The sequence below is a fragment of the Orbicella franksi genome, chromosome 5 (genome assembly GCF_964199315.1).
Source record: "Orbicella franksi chromosome 5, jaOrbFran1.1, whole genome shotgun sequence".
NCBI lineage: Eukaryota > Metazoa > Cnidaria > Anthozoa > Scleractinia > Merulinidae > Orbicella > Orbicella franksi.
Window position 1 is genome coordinate 19,299,901 of NC_138149.1, and position 17,688 is coordinate 19,317,588.

Below are 17,688 nucleotides of genomic sequence, written 5' to 3' on the forward strand. Positions count from 1 at the left end.
GAACAGCCAACCAGGCGGGCCGGCTGGTGAAGGGAAGGCGGACGCTCCCTTGGAGGATATCTTGAACAGACACGGCTCGGACAACAGAGTCGCTAGTTCGAGTGATGAAAGAACACACCTGACAGGTGTCGTTTTCACAGGGGGCGGCGTTTCGGCTTGCAAAGTCTGACGGGAGGATATCAGCGCCTGAGACGTGCCTTACAGAAGCCTGGAAGCGGCTTACGACAGATAAGAAAGTGGATACACGAGGACTGGCAGAGAACTCCCCACGGCAGAGCTTCTCGTACGCTTGGACGCAGGGCTTACTGTCAGTAAGGATGCAGGCCTTCTTGGACGACTGAATAAGATACGGGCTGAAGTGCTTAGTAGCAGCCGCAATGGAGAGGGCTTCTACCTCGCATGGAAGCCACGTTGTCTGGGACCCCCGCAACTTAGCGCTGAAGAAACCGGAAACATGCAACTTGTCTCCGCGCGTCACGTAGAGGGTAGCACCTATTCCTGGGTCCCTGACAGCTCCGTCAGTTACAATCCATAGCTGGTCCTCAGGTCTGGGTAACTTGATTGTGAGCGCAGATGAAAGGGCATTCCGAGCACTACGGAATGGACCTCTTAGATCATCGGTCCAGTTTATGGATTCCTGGGAAGGACGACCGGCCGTTACAGCATCCAAGGGAGTGAGGTAACGCGAGCACGTTGGGATGACGCGGGAGAGGACCTTGTATGCCCCAATGAAGGATCTCAATCGACCAACAGTGCTTGGCTCAGGGTACGTGGCGGGGGTGTTTAGGCGGTGGGGACTGGCGTAGAGAGAACCAACAGTCCAGATCCAGCCAGAGAATAGTGGTGCTCTTGGGACTGATGATGGTCTTGTGGGCAGACAAACGCAGGTTACACTTGTGTAGGGCTTGTAGGACCTTCTTCCAGTTGCATAATAGCTCTTGGGGTGTGTTGCCGCCACAGTATAGATCATCCGCAATTTTGGCCACGGATCCATCTTGTAGCAAGGGGCCTAGGACGCGGGACATAACCTCTTCCAGGGCGGTTTCCGAGCCGGGCATGCCCATAGCGGAACGAACGTAGACTCGTACTCCTTTAAAAGGAGTGGGAACGCCGCAATACTTCATGGACTCTTTGGCCAAAGGGATTTGATAAAAGGCACTTGTTAGGTCGGTGACAATGATGTGTGACCACTGGGCGATGAGTCGTAGGGTGGAGTCAACATCAGGCAGCAAAGATGGTTGAGGCTTACTGTATCTGCCTACGTCAGCGAAAGCGGTGACGAGACGAGAGCCGCCATTGGGCTTCTTTACCAGGAAAGAAGGATTTAGATATTCTACAGTGATACCAACATCTTCGGGGCGACGGAAGACTCCGAGTTGCTCTAGGTGGTCAAACCTCTCTTGGAGCTCGACGAGTTTATCTCGTGCATATTGGGGGAGGCGACCTTTCCGCTGTGGTGGCTCAACAGGGCCCATGTGGACCTGTGCTTGGTAAGGGCCTGCGGATCCATTGTAACCAGGGAACTGGGGGTCAAATACGGAGTCGTACTCTCTAAGCAGGGGTTGGAAATTGGCCCTGATGGCCTGAGGTAGGATGCTGTCTGGGTCTACCTGAACGGATGCGGAGTGACTGGAATTAGAGGGTGGTAACGGACGCTGAGCAGGAGACGGGCCTGTAGATGGATCCTCTTTTGGTTCGAAGACAGGAGTGACTTGGCAGAAGTGTTCGTGACGCTTAAGTGTGCGAGGCTCGGTTGACAGGTTTGGTATGCGTATGGCCCGCGCAACACTTGAAACGACACTAGGCTGCGGCCACAACTGGGATGGCTTGAGTTTATGTGAACTTGGTGCATCAGTACGAGGCTCACGTGCATACTCTGAATCAGGAGGAGCATCGTCTGGCAGCTGTACTTCCAAGAATTCTCCGGTCCAAACAGTCTTGGAAGGAGTAGGAGCACGGAGAACAAAAGCCCTACGAACAGTTGGGAGGGGGCTGGGTGGAGACTTGGACCCATACGTGTAGACAGACCCATTGCCAAGGAGCACCTCTCTCTTAGCGGGACGCACAGCAACATCATTTGCCTCCATAAAGGGGGTCCCGGCGAGTACTTCAACAACAAGATCCTCTACGACAAGACCTTCGAACCTTAAGTCTGTGTTGTCGCGGGTGAAGGTTGTTCGTATCTCACCGACCACCTGAAGCTGAGAAGAGCCATTAGCCTGCTGGACGGACTGGGCACTTGATATTATAGGACATCCGAGGTGTTTCGCGGTAGAGTGACGGATCATATTTCCAGTGGCGCCGCTGTCAATGGTGACGCGGACAACACGGTGAGCATGAAAGACATCCATATAAGGAGACTGACGGGTCTGTACACGGTAGGCTACGACATCTGGGATAGGCAAAGTGGGATCAGGAACTGGAGGATCAGGGTCGAGGTCGCAGTCGGTGTCTGGTTCGTTGTCGAGGATGCCAACGATCTGTCTCGCTTTTACCATGAAACGCCTGTCATTGTCAGGGAGGAAGGTACACTGACTGAGGAAGTGGTTTGTGTTAGAGCGACCGGCTTGCTTGCATAAGGGGCAGACCTTGTCCTGACGAGGTTGTCTGGTGCGGAACTTAGAGTTACTCCTGCCACCCGGACGGGGGCTACGAAAATCGTCAGCTACCGCTGCACGCAGGATCCTAGCGTCATCGGAGGTGCGGATTTCCTCAAGGAGAGAGGTAAGGGCTTGTGAGATTTCTGGCTTAATTGAGGCGAGGGTGCGAGATCTCAACTCCGTGCCGTAGCGCTGCTTGACCAATCGAGGAAGGCTGGGGTGAATGAGTCGTAGCCAGGTAAGGACGACGAAGTTTTCGAGAGTGGGAGTAAGTTCCTCATCCTCTAAGACATGTTTACCATGGTGGGTTAAGCCATTTGCACGCAGCAAGGAATCCTCCACAAAGGCCATGAGACGTTGGTGCAGGTCCTCAGGGCGCTCATCTGCCGGAAGGTGTATGTCAGAAAAGTCGATAAGTTGTGCGCCGATGACCTGGAATCCAAAGTGTTGTCGAATAGCTTGCCAGATGAACTCAAGAGAGGTTGAGTTTTTTACCAGCATGCTACGCGAAATAATAGGGCAGTAATTGGCGATTTGTCCCAGCATAAGCTCGAGGAAGTTGTTTTTTTCGACGAGCGGTTAAGCGTCGAGAGAGAGGTACAGTTTCGCCATCGTTTTCGAGTCCTCGAAGCGGTTGGCCTTTGGTCTTTTTCAACCATGTAAACCCATCCGCGAGGAAGGGAGCGAAGTTGCTGTCTAAGGATAGTGTGTACAGTAGATTTTGCTTCCAGTTTTCAAAGCTATTGATTGTTTCCACCTTGGAGAGGCACCACTGCTTCGGTGCGCGGTGAGTAGACGCCATAACACACGATGTAGAACTCCGGACGTGTTGTCACAGCGAAGGATGCACTGTTTTGGCTCACGCGGTCGAGGCTGAAAAGAGGCTTTCTACGGCGAAAATGCGGGTTGGGTTGAACCGAACGCTGCCACCACGCCAGTTAAGAAGATAAGGCAAGAACCAAGGCACAACCGGCTCGTGTAAGGCTTTTAATCAAACTGGGATAAAACTAACAGCCGAGTAACAGTAACAATATGGCGGACGCCACGCTACGAACAACAGATAAAAACGCATGCTGAGTCCTAGTACCGCTGACCGGTACTGGCGGAGGGAGTTGGTTTGTAGATGTCGCGTGACTCGGTCAAAACTGAGGTGGGCTGATCTTTAAAAAACTCGCCAAACGGATCTTTTCGTTTTCAACATTGCCCGTTTTTTTCCTTTGCATATTCCTGCAGTTTTTTTTATCAAATAAGCTTTCTATCTTTCAATGAAATAAAATTGAGTTTTCACTGAAATGAAAGAGCAAGATTCTGAGGTCGTTTATTACCGTGTCACCAATCACCCGATTAATATATATATCTTACTAACCATGCACGAGGGCCGTACTGGGAGAACATCGGGCCGAAGTTTTGACAATACGGACCGAGCTAAGTTAGTTCAGAGGGCGGTAGCTGAAATTAACCAATCATATTGCTCCACTGCCGGTCCAACATTCTCTTATTATTATATGGCTGTGTGTCACAAGGACTGGGAACTACTGAATTCACGAATTTGATTGGGTGAAATCGATTTTGACCGCGGTCTAGATTTTCCCATCTAGACCGGTTACATTTTGCGGTGAAAAGTTGCAAACGAAAATACAAGAATATTGACAATTTTCTTCTAAAATACTAGTGGAGGTGCCAAAAAGCCTGACGAGGAAGAAAAGTAAAGAGAAAAAAAGTAAAGAAGGAGCAAACTTTGGCAGATTTAAGTTCAGCTCATCGCCGTTCGCAAGGTCTGTAAGCAAATTCAGTCAGTTAGCATAAGCCAGTTACAGTAAACGAATTAAATTTTTCTTGTTTGCCATATTAAACATCTTATTAACCGAGCTCAGTCGGTCTGTATGGGAGACCGTGGTCGTGTGTACAGACCTCACTGCTTTCGGTCTGTACTCACGACCTCGGTCAAGATTCTCCCATACAGACCTCCTGGTCGGTTAATAAGAGCTAAGTACTGAACCGGGCATCGTCCCGAATGATCCCGCGCGATCACTCTTGAAGATTTATTGGTTGTTTTATAGCTTACGTCTCTTAGGCTTTGCAATTTCTTTTTTAGGTAGGTGTTCTCTATCAGTAGAGGTTTATCCCTCGCCTACACAATTTTAACACATTAATTAAGTTATTATTACTATTACCGTTACTGTTACCGTTACTGTTACTGCTGTTGCTGTTGCTGTTGCTGTTGCTGCTGGTGCTGCTGCTGTTGCTGTTGCTATTGCTGTTGCTGCTGCTGCTTGTGCTGCTGCTGTTGCTGTTGCTGTTGCTGCTGCTGCTGTTGTTATTGTCATTATTATTATTTATATAAAATATTCTTTTTCTTTTTCCAACTCTCTTTCCGGGCTTCTGGTTTTTCTAACATCAGCTGTGAGTATATACGCCTAGTCGGCGGCCAGTCCGTGATCATGGCATTTTTTTCTATAAACATCTCCAGTCGCGTAATAAATCTCTTATTAACCAAGCTTGCTCGGGATTGTTGTGGGAGAATATCAACCCTCAGTCTTATTTGTATGGACCTCACTGTTGCGCTCAATCCCTACTGTCAAGAACTCTCCCAATACGGCCCGCGCGCTTGGCTCTACGATGGAATGACTCATGCATCATCTGCAGCCTTTATTTATGGAGTAACACGTTGATGTCTAAAACCACGGATATCGCTGTAATCGCTCAAAGCAAGGATTGGAAGAGAACACTAACATCATCTAATTACACCAGGCGATAAAACTGCGCGATTAAATCCCGGGATAAAATAAGTGTCCTACTTGTATTCTGATATAGTTGATGTTTATCTTTCAACTATGCCATTGGAGTTGGAAATAAATGGGATTGATTTTAGGCCAAGGGAAACATAAAATCAGTTCGAAATTGCGGGGAGTTTGAAACAACCGAGTTCGAAATAGTCGATGGTAAATATTACTAAATCGAAGTGAAATGGGTTTGAGTCTGAAATAACTGAGTTAGCCGAACTAGCGTCGGTCCAGCTGTATTCTTTTTTAGAAGAGAAACGTTCACTATTATGGTCCATATTTTAAACTGAAAAGTTTTTCAGAAAAGAGCAGACAGACCTGGCAAAATACGCTCGCAAGGCCGTATTTTTCACCAAGTCACTTAATAAGTTCTAAGCTCAAGAACGTTTTTTGCTACACACAGTACTGACGAAGCATACATTAACCACAAATACTGTTTCTCGTCAAGTCGAACTGAATAATGTAATTTAGTCAGTGTATCAACACCATAAATGTTAACACTATTTTGACAAGCACCATAAAACTTGATACTAAGACAAAACTTGTAACCTATGCCCAGCACAATTTACATTCAACCTTTATCTTTGTCTGTTTATTTTCTGCTTACTTTTGACATCATTGTATTTCAAACAATCCCATATAAAGAAATAATAACTTCTTACTCATAATGTGGCTTTCACATTTTTAATTCAGGCTTAAAAGCGGATTTAAAAAGCGAAGCCAAATTTCCGCGATGACAAATCCAATGAAAAACCGACCCAAGAGAGTTTCGTTAATGGTTTTTGTAGTGTTATGTAAATTTTCCATCTTTTCCTGAACACGAAAGCCTAGGAAATGTATCCTTAGTCGGTATATTCACACCATAAGCAGTTTAGGCATGACGCTAAAATGAATTTCCACGCGATGGAATAGCAGTGTTTTTTTATGCCAGTGATTGAAACACTTAGGAAGAACAAGATATTTCGCTGACCGTCTTCATACACGTTTATTTATATTCAGCAGCGGGCTGTATACGAAATAACTAGCAAGTAAAATATTATGTTTATGCATATATACTTCTGATTGAAGAAGTCAAACTGTGCAGTAAATTACGTACAACACTTCAAATTTAGGAAGTTGAAGCAAGACTCTGCTGTTAAATCTCCCTGGTGTCCGCCTCCTTGAACGAACAGGAGTTTCACCAAACTGAGCTGGAAATAAAACTAAGCGATTGTACCGGGATAGCCGCCGGCCGGCCGGACAGCCGGCTATTTGTGTGATGATTATTTTAAAAGGCCTCGTTCAGTACTTGTTCAATAGTATAAAGGAAAATGTAAATTTCAGGAGATTCAATCTGGTTTCAACGTCAATGAAATTCTCGTGTGTCACAAGCAAACTGCGAAATTAGATTTTGTGGCCGCAGAGTTATCATGAAAGGGTCTCTTTACAGCATTTTGTTGGACATGTGCCTATAAAAGATTGAAGTGTATCATGTCACACTACGAGATCAGTTTTCTTACCTGAGCTTTCGGAGGCTTTGTTTCAAAGTTGAGATGCGAGCCGTTCAGGGACGTTACATTCATCTGTATTCAATTCTCGGCGTCTAATCAAGCAGTCTTATTGACAAAGGTAATGTTGGTCATTCAAACATCGTTCGCGGTACAGCCAATCAGCTAAAGTTATCTAATTCTGTGTTATCCAAGGCAAATTAGTTCGCATCGTAACTGACTTCAAAAGGCTTTCGTCTGTTTCATTGGTCAGCAATAACGACCCGAGCCGGCGAAAGGCAACAGCATCAAGCGACCATTTTACTCGTCTGAATAGTATACAGGCTAAAAAGGTATTTTCCTTCTCATAAATTACGTTTAACTTTTTAGGCTGAAAACATGCGGCGCTAATTAATTTTTAATGGTAAGCGTTATTGCTTCAGCTAAAAATAACACCGTTAATGCCTTTCTCGCTGGATCATAATGAATATGGGAAATATGTGACAGACATTGTCCAAAATGACTGAAGAAAATGAACGAACAATAATTTTGCACAAAACGAGTGAAAAGGTATCAAAAATGGAAGTCTAACAAGTTTTTCAGTAAAGAGGATTTCAAACACCCGTTTAAACGGCAGAAAACTAGGAAGACCCAGAACAGTTCTAACTTCTTGAAAGGTAAGCAGTACATCCAGGGATACATACTTAGGGCCTGATTACATGAGCCGGGCTGGTGTCAGTTTGCTGGGATCTCGGCACGTTTGTTAAACGCAACAAAAATCAACTTCGCGATTACATGACAACCGGGCCAGCCCAGTCAGCCGAGATCGCGGTATCGCTGTGCCAAGATCCCGGCTAACCGGACTGAGATTTTTCCATGTAATCGCGTTTCCCGGGTCAGCCCGGCTCATTAAGCCAGCGGGAGTACAAAAATCAAGCTCGCTCCGGTCTCCCGCGGTTCATCGCATCAGCCATCAACCGGGCTGGCTCGCCTCATGTAATACCGGGCTGAAAGTCATCTCGGCACACCGAAGCAGCCCGGCTAACTGGGCCAGCCCAGCTCATGTAATCAGGCCCTTGGGGTGTGCACCTTAACAGGACTCTGTCAAAAGTAGAAAAACGTGATTCAGGTGTAACTAGAAAAAAAAAAGTGGCTTAAAAAGTATTGGGAGGTGTAATTAATTGGAAGACTAAGGGATGAGCTTACCACAAGCTGGTTGGAACAAGCAGGTAGGTCTCTAGGAGAAAACCAGGAACCTCTGAACAGATAATTGTACTGAGTTACATACATACTCGTCCCCACCGGTCTTTTCAGAGTTACATTACAAAATGTTTAAAACGCAGAAAGCTAAACACATAACAATGATAACGTATGGATGGGCTAAGTTTGAGCGCAGGCTGCAACACTTTCCACAAAGAAGTCGCTCTATGTATTGAAAGGTCCTTTGGCCACTAGCAGGTACATCAATCGATCGAATAAACTGAATTGTTAGCTTGTTAGAGTATACGTGTGTTTCCAGTGTGGCCTTTGAGAAAGCCTTTGATCGTGTCCATGGAAACATATTGTGGAAAATAATGAGGGAATCTGATAACCTTTTGAAATTGAGATTGATGGATGGTGATTGCAGTGTACCATGAGAGTAAAGACGGTTGGCTTGCTGATTTTGGAAAAAACTCTTACCATTATTCAGTGGTGATCCACACCAGTTTATTCCACAACTGGTCAGGTAAACATCACATGTCGAGCTCTAGCATAACAGCCACACGGATTTCTTTTTCACCTTGTCGAGCGAGGTCGCGTAGCTACATATGACACTGTAAGTAATACTATTGTCTCACATCAGATCACCATACCGTAGAATTCCGAACGTAACGGCCCCCGTTACTTTCGGATTTAGCACGGGGGAGGAGGGGGGCGTTACTTTCGGGGTTCAATAGGGAGGTAAAAAATTAATGTTACTTTCGGGGAGCCCGTCACTTTCGAAATTCTACGGGACTAACTACAGACTGGGTAAACCTATATAGACTTTCTACAGTAGGTACAAATGTCTACACTTTCTATACTTCTTACATCTGTCTGAACCACAGTCGAACCTCTATTAAGCGGCCCCCACGCCAGCAGCCAGCAGCCAAAGTCCCGGAAAAATTGTCCGCTATACACTGTAATTAAAACCTCTATTCAACGGCCACCTCTATTAAGCGGCCAGTAGTAGTATACAACAGACAGTTCTGCAACAGGGACACAAGGACACAATGACGTCACAATACCCCAGAGGTTGACGTCATCAAAAATCATGATATTATAATCTAAATATAGAATAGTGACATCATCGGGATGGAGGGGTGTAGGGTGTCATTGGAGGTGTTACGTCATAATCTGAAAATAGGTAGGATGACGTAATAGAATTATTTTTAGTAACAGAAGTCATGTGGTTTTCTCATTATAAAGAGATGAAATTTTAGGAGTATATTAGTAAGCTTAACATGGGTCTCATCCTCTCTGCCCGTCAAATACGATCTAACACCTACCGCTTACTGGCTAGAAATCTGATCACTCCTTTAAGCGAAATAGTTTTGCTGAAAGAAGCATTTTGTGGTCTACCAGCTACCAAGCTTTGACCAACACTTGTACAGTCGATAATCTACTTCTCGAAGCAAGCGTTTGCACCGCATAAAATAGCTAGCAGAATGAGTATGGATAAAGACATCTTGTATTCTGGAAAATGCTTGAGAAATTCGAGATTTCCTTTACCGTGAAATCATTAACCTTTACTATTAATTTTTCGTTAGATAAGAAAAAACATCTCTCGAATGACACGCGCGCGCTGGCGTCTCGGCATCCCGCGCGTGCTACCACAGAAAAATACAAGTGTGATTTGGTGCCCTAGGAGCCTTTTCTGCCCGTTGTGCCCTATAAATTTAGCGAAGGAAACAAATTTCTTCAGTTTTAATCCAACTTTCGTAACGTAAACATGAAGAAACTCACGTGCAAGCACTGTCCGATTCCTGGATGTGGCTCAAAATTTTAGTTCCATTAGCAAACCATTTAAGTTAGGTACACGAATTGACAGACATTGAGCGAAAATATTGGCTACAGTTTGCTAAGTTACAAACAACCAACATGGTTCGTGTTTACGAGAAAGAGGCTGAACCTAAGACTGCTTGGGAATAGGCTCTAAATTTGAAGCATACAGTTCAATGAATCAGTTAAAAATATGGACCCAAGACTTAAACATCCCTTTCCGGCAATTGTCGCAGGACGAACCTGTTGTGGTAAAAGTCAGTTTGTAAAACGTTTACTTGAATCGGGGAAGGATCTCATCGACGGAGCTCCTGAAAACGTCATTTGGTGCTACGGTATTTACCAACTTGCCTACGATGATATGTTGACAACTACTCCAAACACCAACTTCGTCGAAGGAGTTCCCAGCGACTTAGAATCTATGATTGATTCCTCCATCAGAAATTTGGTAGTCATCGACGATTTAATGCAAGAACTCAGTAACGATCAGCGAATTACCAATCTGTTCACGAAAGGTTGCCATCATTGCAATTTGAGCGTGATATTTATGCTACAAAACATCTTTCACCGAGGAAAGGAATCGAGGGATACCGTGCCAGTTTGAACTGTCATTACTTGTATTTCTATTTTTAGACGCTCGCACTATTGTAAAACAATAAAAATGCAAGCAAGATATAAATTCCCAACCATATGTATTCGTGAGTACTAATGGGTGAAAAGGTAATGGTAATGTTTAAAGAAATAGGTGTTGGGTCATTCGAAAAATAATCTTGGAATATTTTAGGTGTTAGGGATAGAGTGACATTACGGACTTGCTTCTTGCCTAGCTGATCAAATGTTGTCTTCTGTTATTGTTGTTGTTGTATACGCAGGTGCCGCGTTTCCTAGGAACTAGTTCTTCCTATTTGTAAATTACTTGACTGTTGTTACACTGGAAATAGTGCCATGTATCCTAACTATTTTCCTCAGATCTGGCAGGAGTGGCAGATGCAGTTGCGAACGCTTAAAACCGTAGGCATAGTATACCCTCCTAACTTGAAAAAGGCGTTTGTACTGCAGAGGCAGTCGATAAAATCGACCACAACACCTCGTCGACAACCGCTATAGATTTTCACGGCACCCGCGGTATCGCACTGATCCAACACCCCAGTGAAGTGCGCCACGGATCGAGGATACGTGTGGGAACAAGCCACTATTCCAACCATTTCACGCCCGGTACTTCCCGGCTGACTACACATCTCGGTAGAGATAGGTGCATGCAGCCACGACGGATTACCCTACCAGCACCAGCTGCTAGCTGTAAAGTGCTGGGCCATTGTCGCTGTAAAAAGAGCTGCGGCAAAAAATGTAAATATGTTACTACCCTGCTTTGTACGTAATGGCCAGTGTATTCGCGAATAAGTTTATTGTGATACGAAAACTTAATAACATCTAAAAAGTCTGTAGGTTTCATTGCAGGTAATGTTCTGACCAACGGGAGGGCCATACAACACGTAGTTAGGGGCAACGTACCGTATGCTAAAACGAAACGAACTTGGTAAACAAGTTGGAACTAGTGATATGAAAGTATTTGCTGATAAAACTAGGGTAAACAGAGGAATTTCATGAATTTTACTAAATTGTGGTTTCCATGGAAACCAGGAGACGTCCAACTTGGCATTGTACCTGAAAATGCTCGATGACTGCTATCAATGTGCCAAATTTCATGCTTGTATCAACAAGTAAACAATTTGCCTGAAATTTCGAGTTATGCCGCCGGACTACCAATGTTAAGGTGGGACTTAATCTAAAAACACTTAAAAACACACCATGTTTCAAACATTTTTTCGTGGCTAAGAGTTAACTCCAAACCATGGCAAAGTATACATTTTTAAAAAGCTCAAAGAGCGAAGATTATGAAAAAAAATGTTTGTGTACCCTATAACTGTATTGTAACCTGACACCGGCTGATTAAATCTGCCACCTGCTGGGGAATGCCAGGGCTTACTTGAGAAAAGATAACTCCTACTAGAACTGATCAAAAGGAATAATTTTTACATTTTACAAAAGAAGACAAACAGCTTGCTGGGATAAGCATAGAGATTTTTGAAAAGTTAAAAGCACGTGAAATGATGACCAGTTAAATCTGATACAGAAAATCTAGCATACGTTTCAATACATAACTTTGACAGAATGCACTGGATGGAAAAGTTCTATGCTTATCCCACAGAACGTACTAAAAATAACAAATCCTGAAAATTTTAGCTCAATTGAATAAATCCTTCTCAAGATATCTTTTCTAGAAGGCGAAAATAACTCGTTTTGAGAAAACGAGCTTTAAACTTACAGTAACAGTACTTGTCAAAATAAAACTTCAATACCTTAAGATTCCAGTTCCGTAAAAAACAAAACTTCGAATTTCTTTCAGAATTTTAGGTTAAGTACCGCCTTAATGGTGCTACTCTTTTATATTTGAAGGTATAGGGCCTGGCGTATGGACGTTCGGACGCACGGAAAGTCGCGTGAGAACCAACATTTTTTAGATCGATAGGTTACCAAATTTTTTAAGGTACGGGGCTCCGCTCGTTCGTCTTCGGCGCGCAGGAGCCGCTAAAAACAATTTTTTATTTATTTATTTTTTAAACAGAAGCGACTTTTTAAAACATTCACCTATAAAATACTGCGAAAAAACTTTTCTCAAAAATGCTTAGGAAATTTTTAAAACGGTTAAAAAATATACGACGTTTTGACGTTCTCGGACGTCATCATCAAATAAAAAAAGTATGAATATTCTATAAATACAAGAAAAACAATAGTTCATTTAAAAAAAGGTAACATAAAAATATGCTACACGCTAAAAAAAGAGTTTAGCACTGATGGAGTCACTCTGAGTGTTAAGGCTAGGCCTCAGTTCTTTGATGAGTAGCATTTCGTAAACGAGGTAGTCAAATTTCCAGTGGCACTTCTTGAGAACACGAAATTGGCCTTAATTAAGAAGATTTTTGTCACCATGCGCTTATAAAAGTGTTTACCGATAACCGAATACTTGTGTTCGGCAATGCGTTGATGAAGGTGTCGGGCTGTATAACCAACATAATCTACATCACATAGATCACAGATCACAGATCACAGATCACAGATCACAGATCACAGATCACAGATCACAAATCACACTCGGCTTAATTTCTTTCGGCTTAAGATCTTGCTCAAATTTCTTCCTCACAAAAATTGGCTGTAAAGTGACGGCAATCTTATTGCTGAGATCACGTAATTGCCTACGGACTGCATAAGCGGCTATCTGATCATTGAAGGGAAGAACTATTCTGATCGTGTTGCCATCATCGGTTTTCTTTTCTGGCTTTGTTACAATATTTTGAATAAACATATTAATAGTGGAATTCATGAGGCCAATTGGATAATCAAGTGGGGAGAATATAGAGCGTAACTTGGCACATTTCTCATTATAGGATTCTGTCGTAGATGACAGGGCATAAGCGCGATACAACATGGTCTTCAATAAACCGATTTTGTAACGTTTGTCTACATGGCTTTAAAGTGCAGTACTAGACCAGTGTTGGTCAGCTTTCTGTAAACACGGGTTTCAAGTTCTGTTCCATTCTTAATTGTCTCAATTCCAATGAAAGGGATCATATTAGCAGCAGGAAATTCCATTGTAAACTTCAGGCTCCGAGGTAGACCATTCAGTGTAGTCAGAGAGTCTGCAGCAGCATCAGTGTTAGGCATTCTAGCGAGAGTATCGTCGACATACCTCTTATATAGAGAGGGTACCATACCGTCGCGCGCGAGTTTCTCTTCGAGGTGGCACATAAACATATTGGCCATTAGCGGGCCAAGAGGAGAGCCCATCCCTACACCGTCAGTCTGCTCATACAATTGACCATCGAACTGAAAAGCTGATTGGCGGTGGCAACCTCAAGGAGCTGTGCAAGTTCCTCTTTCTCCGGCAAGATTAAGATCATAGGTTTGATTAAACCAATAGTTGGTAAAAGCTTTGTCGACCGGGATGTTAATAGTCCACTTAAAGGTACGTGGATAAAATGCGTCGTCATGTCATAGGAGACTAGTACGTCTACTTCATTCATAGGAATGGAACTAAACTCATCCGCAAATTCAAACGCATTAGCAATAGTGTACTCGTTCACAGAAAGTGTTTTCAATTTTTCTTCAAGCCATTTAGCCAGGTTAAAGTTATAAGTTCAGTGGCTGATAAAATTGGTCTCATACTCAATTTGGCTTTGTGTGTCTTGGGAAGCCCATAAAGATTGGCCAGTCTTGAACTCTTTGGAGAAAGCGAAGAGGCAACGTTTTCAAGCAGTATTCGATGTAAGATTGAGTGTACATCTTTTTCTTTCTGAAGAAGTGGGTGATAGTGTTTCGGTGTGTGTCCACGAAGGTTTGGGCGTTTGTCATCAACGCGTGCAAATTTAGTGGCATCATCGACTGAGGCTGCGCTAAGAAGACAGATATACTCAGATTTGTCCATGACTACAATTCCAGAACTTTTGTCCGGTTTGGTTGCAACAATGTCATCACGTTTCTTTAAGCGATTGAGCGCTTTCACGAGAGCTTTAGGTGGAGAAGGACTCGCGCGCTCAATGTAATTCAAAGCGATTGAACGCAATGTTGAACTTGCCAAATCCTTTTTTTTTACTTGATAATGACGTCCGAGAACGTCGAAACGTCGTGTGTTTTTTTTTTAACTGTTTCGAAAATTTCGTAAGGTTACCGTATACCTTCAGGGGTGTCTCGCGTGCAAGCGATGTAGCGCTTGCAGTTTAAGCGGTAGATACCTAAACCCCTATCAAATTGTAGAATTTTTCACGACCACTAAATGCGAGCGCCCGAATCACCTTTCGAAAGCTACAAGTCAGAGCGAATTTTGTTTTTCGCCAATTTCATTTTTTCCTCGGTTTCAGGGCCCAAAGCGCTTAAAAGATATGTCTGCGTTTTGCCATATTCAATTGCAGTAAAAAGTTACAGAACATTTTCGAAATAGGATTTAAAAAATGTAGAGTGACCGTACAAAAATCGCTCCCGAAGAAAAAATATTTCGAAATTGAAAATTCGCAGAAACGTTTTTGTAGTTTGTATGCTAAACTAGCTACTGTCCAAATTTGAGGGCAATTGAACAAATTCCCTTTAAGTTATAACTCTTTTAAGTGTCTGCTTCCGGCAAAAAAAAATTATTCGAGAAAACAGCGCTAAGAAAAATCTTCTGCCTCGCAAACAAACTCCGCCCACAAACGCCTTCGACTGGGTTCTCAGATAACTAAGCCAATCAGTGCAGGGAAAGTTTTCTACCGTTAACCTCCTGGTGAAATTTACGCGCGAATCTCCAAAAATCCCTTGTGTTTCGCAATGCGCTCAAGGCGCCGAAGGCAGAGAGATAATTTTTCTGTAGCTCGGTTTTTTCTGTAGCTGATCACTCTGGCAAAATGGGGAAGACGAAAAAGGATACGAACGCTAGAGTGGCTGGACGAAGAAAACAAATAAAAGAAATTGCGGTGGAGCAACTGTGCGTGGTCAACTGTGCATGGATAATATTTCAATGGGTCTCAATGAGTCCAATTCGTCGATATCGGATTAATCGGAGTCTGTCAACATCCCCGCTATTGCTGTCAAGCTCCCAAATTTCTACAGAACCTTTCTTTTCTCCTACCTCGATTTTTTTGCCCGCCTTATAAAATAGCTATAGCTTCATCCGCGTTGCAAACTTTCGCTTCTTCACTCATTGATGTATTTTCATTTGTTCTTGGCTGTTTTCGCTTTTTCGAACTGGTCCATGTTTTTAACGTGGTCTATGTTTACTTATAACTTAATAGAATAACACCTTATACCAAAAATGCTTGGTAGTCAAAACAACAATGCTGATCAACTGAGTAGTCAATTCGTGACATCCGTACAGGTAATTCCTACGAAAATCGTCTCGGTTGATTACATACACGCCATAGGGCTGTCAATCAAGAGGTCAACGTTTACTTCCGGCGAAAACGTAAAACCGCTATTTCTCCGCCAATATTTATGGAGTTCCATCCCCGCCAAAAATCAAAGTTGATCACAACATTCAACTTGACAGTCTAACAATTAACTTGGCAAACATCAACATCATATTTCACTCCTCAACTTTGTACTTTGTATCACAATCATTGAAACTTTAAACATCAACTTTCAAAGTGACAGTTCAACGTTCAACTTTATCCATCAACATTCATGTTAACATGTCAACAATGATCTTGACAGTTGGGCTGTCAGCAAAAGATGAAGTTTGAATCTCCAAGTCGAATGTTGAGTCACCAAAGGCGCACCAATCCCGCCAAAATTCAACTTGGGAATTCGACTTTCAAGTTGATAATTCAACATGAATTGTTACGTGTCAATATCCGTGTTTAGCAATGAACATTGCTATTGCTGATGATGCAAATATGTTCACCATGACGTAATGCTCTCTCTCTTCCTCCCTCGAGAAAGTACCCTGGTTGTGGCTGGTCACGTGTCTGCTAGATTTTTCCAGATTCCAGAAAAATGATTGGAGGGAGGGGCAGGACAGTTAAAATTTGTCTCCACTGAGCTCACCTCCTGAGCCCAGTATGGAGTGGAATTTGTAACCTCGGCCGAACTCACAGCGAAGGCATTGACACATTCGATACTGGAGTTCAATGCATCAAAGTTCGGCTTAAAGGTTAGCCCTGCATTTGGCTGAATTTTCCCATCGATAGTTGGACGGTCTTTGGAATTTGTGGTGGTGAAAATAATTGACAAAGAACTTGGAAATGACGACCACAACAATAAATGAACCGCGCGGTGAATTTAATTTCATTTTTGATTCGGCAAAATCACAACGTAGGTATTTACTCATTCGCTTAGAGTTAAATACGTTGTTTGTTCGCCCACAAAGGTAGTTTTGAATTTCATTGAATTACTCCCATCGACAGTTTGGCGGTCATTCCATTCTCTTGCGGCGAAAACAAATTACGAAGAACTTGACATCAACAGCATTAACGACTGAGTGCTGAACACCAATAACTTGATTAAGCAGCTTATATTTTTCGATCGAAAAAATCACAACGGAGACATTGATGCCTTCGTGTAGAGTTTGATATTTCCAGTGTATGGCCAAGAGACTAGCTTTGAATTTGATTGAATTTATCCAATCGACAGTTTGACGGTCATTCGGTTCTCTTGTTGTGAGAAATTTTATGAAGAACTTGACAACAGCGACATCGATCGCGCGTTTGCAAAATCCAGTGGCTTTCGTTTTAAAACTGTTTTAGCGGTAAGTCCAATTTTCGGCCAAGAAACTAGCTTCTCATTTAGGTAAATGCATCCCGTCGATAATTTGACGGTTACTTAATTCTTTTGCTGTGAAAAACTGATTAAACTGATCCCAAGCAGGTTGTTGACGGTTTTTAAAAAATCACTGAAAAATAAGCAAAGTTCCCTCTCAATTAGCATCTCATACTCATAGAAGTTCAGATCATAGCGACGAAGCATTGGTCAGGGAGGATCGCTGACAAACAACTTGCTTCACTTTCAAAATAAATAACGTCTGTATAGCAGCGCAAACATTTACCTCCCTAGACAGTGTTGACTAAATTTAAGTTGAGGACCCACCCTCTGTGTGGCTTTGATTGGCATACTTAGACACGTGACCAACCGCAACCAGGGTACTTTCTCGAGGGAGGAAGAGAGAGAGCATTACGTCATGGTGAACATATTTGCGTCATCAGCAATAGCAATGTTCATTGCTAAACACGGATATTGACACGTAACAATTCATGTTGAATTATCAACTTGAAAGTCGAATTCCCAAGTTGAATT

At 43.1% G+C, this 17,688-nt stretch overlaps 2 protein-coding genes and 1 pseudogene across 2 annotated transcripts in view; all 3 read right to left on the bottom strand.

The window, feature by feature from the left end:
* The window catches only part of LOC145486920 (uncharacterized), a 10,895-nt pseudogene extending 4,991 nt beyond the window's left edge, over positions 1-5,904 (bottom strand).
* The window catches only part of LOC145487498 (adenylate cyclase type 5-like), a 219,901-nt gene extending 212,861 nt beyond the window's left edge, over positions 1-7,040 (bottom strand). The window contains exon 1 of the mRNA XM_081466304.1: positions 6,883-7,040. The gene's annotated coding sequence lies outside the window, so the exon portion shown is untranslated. The remainder of the gene's footprint in view (positions 1-6,882) is intronic.
* Positions 7,041-13,389: 6,349 nt separating this feature from the next.
* LOC145487845 (uncharacterized) lies at positions 13,390-13,716 on the bottom strand. The gene has a single exon (XM_081466637.1). The coding sequence runs from the start codon at positions 13,714-13,716 to the stop codon at positions 13,390-13,392; it is 327 nt and encodes a 108-aa protein (XP_081322763.1).
* Positions 13,717-17,688: the final 3,972 nt, after the last annotated feature.

Excerpts from the sequence above, each read along its gene's own strand:
- LOC145487845 (XM_081466637.1), bottom strand. The coding sequence starts at position 13,716 with ATGGGCTCTCCTCTTGGCCCGCTAATGGCCAATATGTTTATGTGCCAC.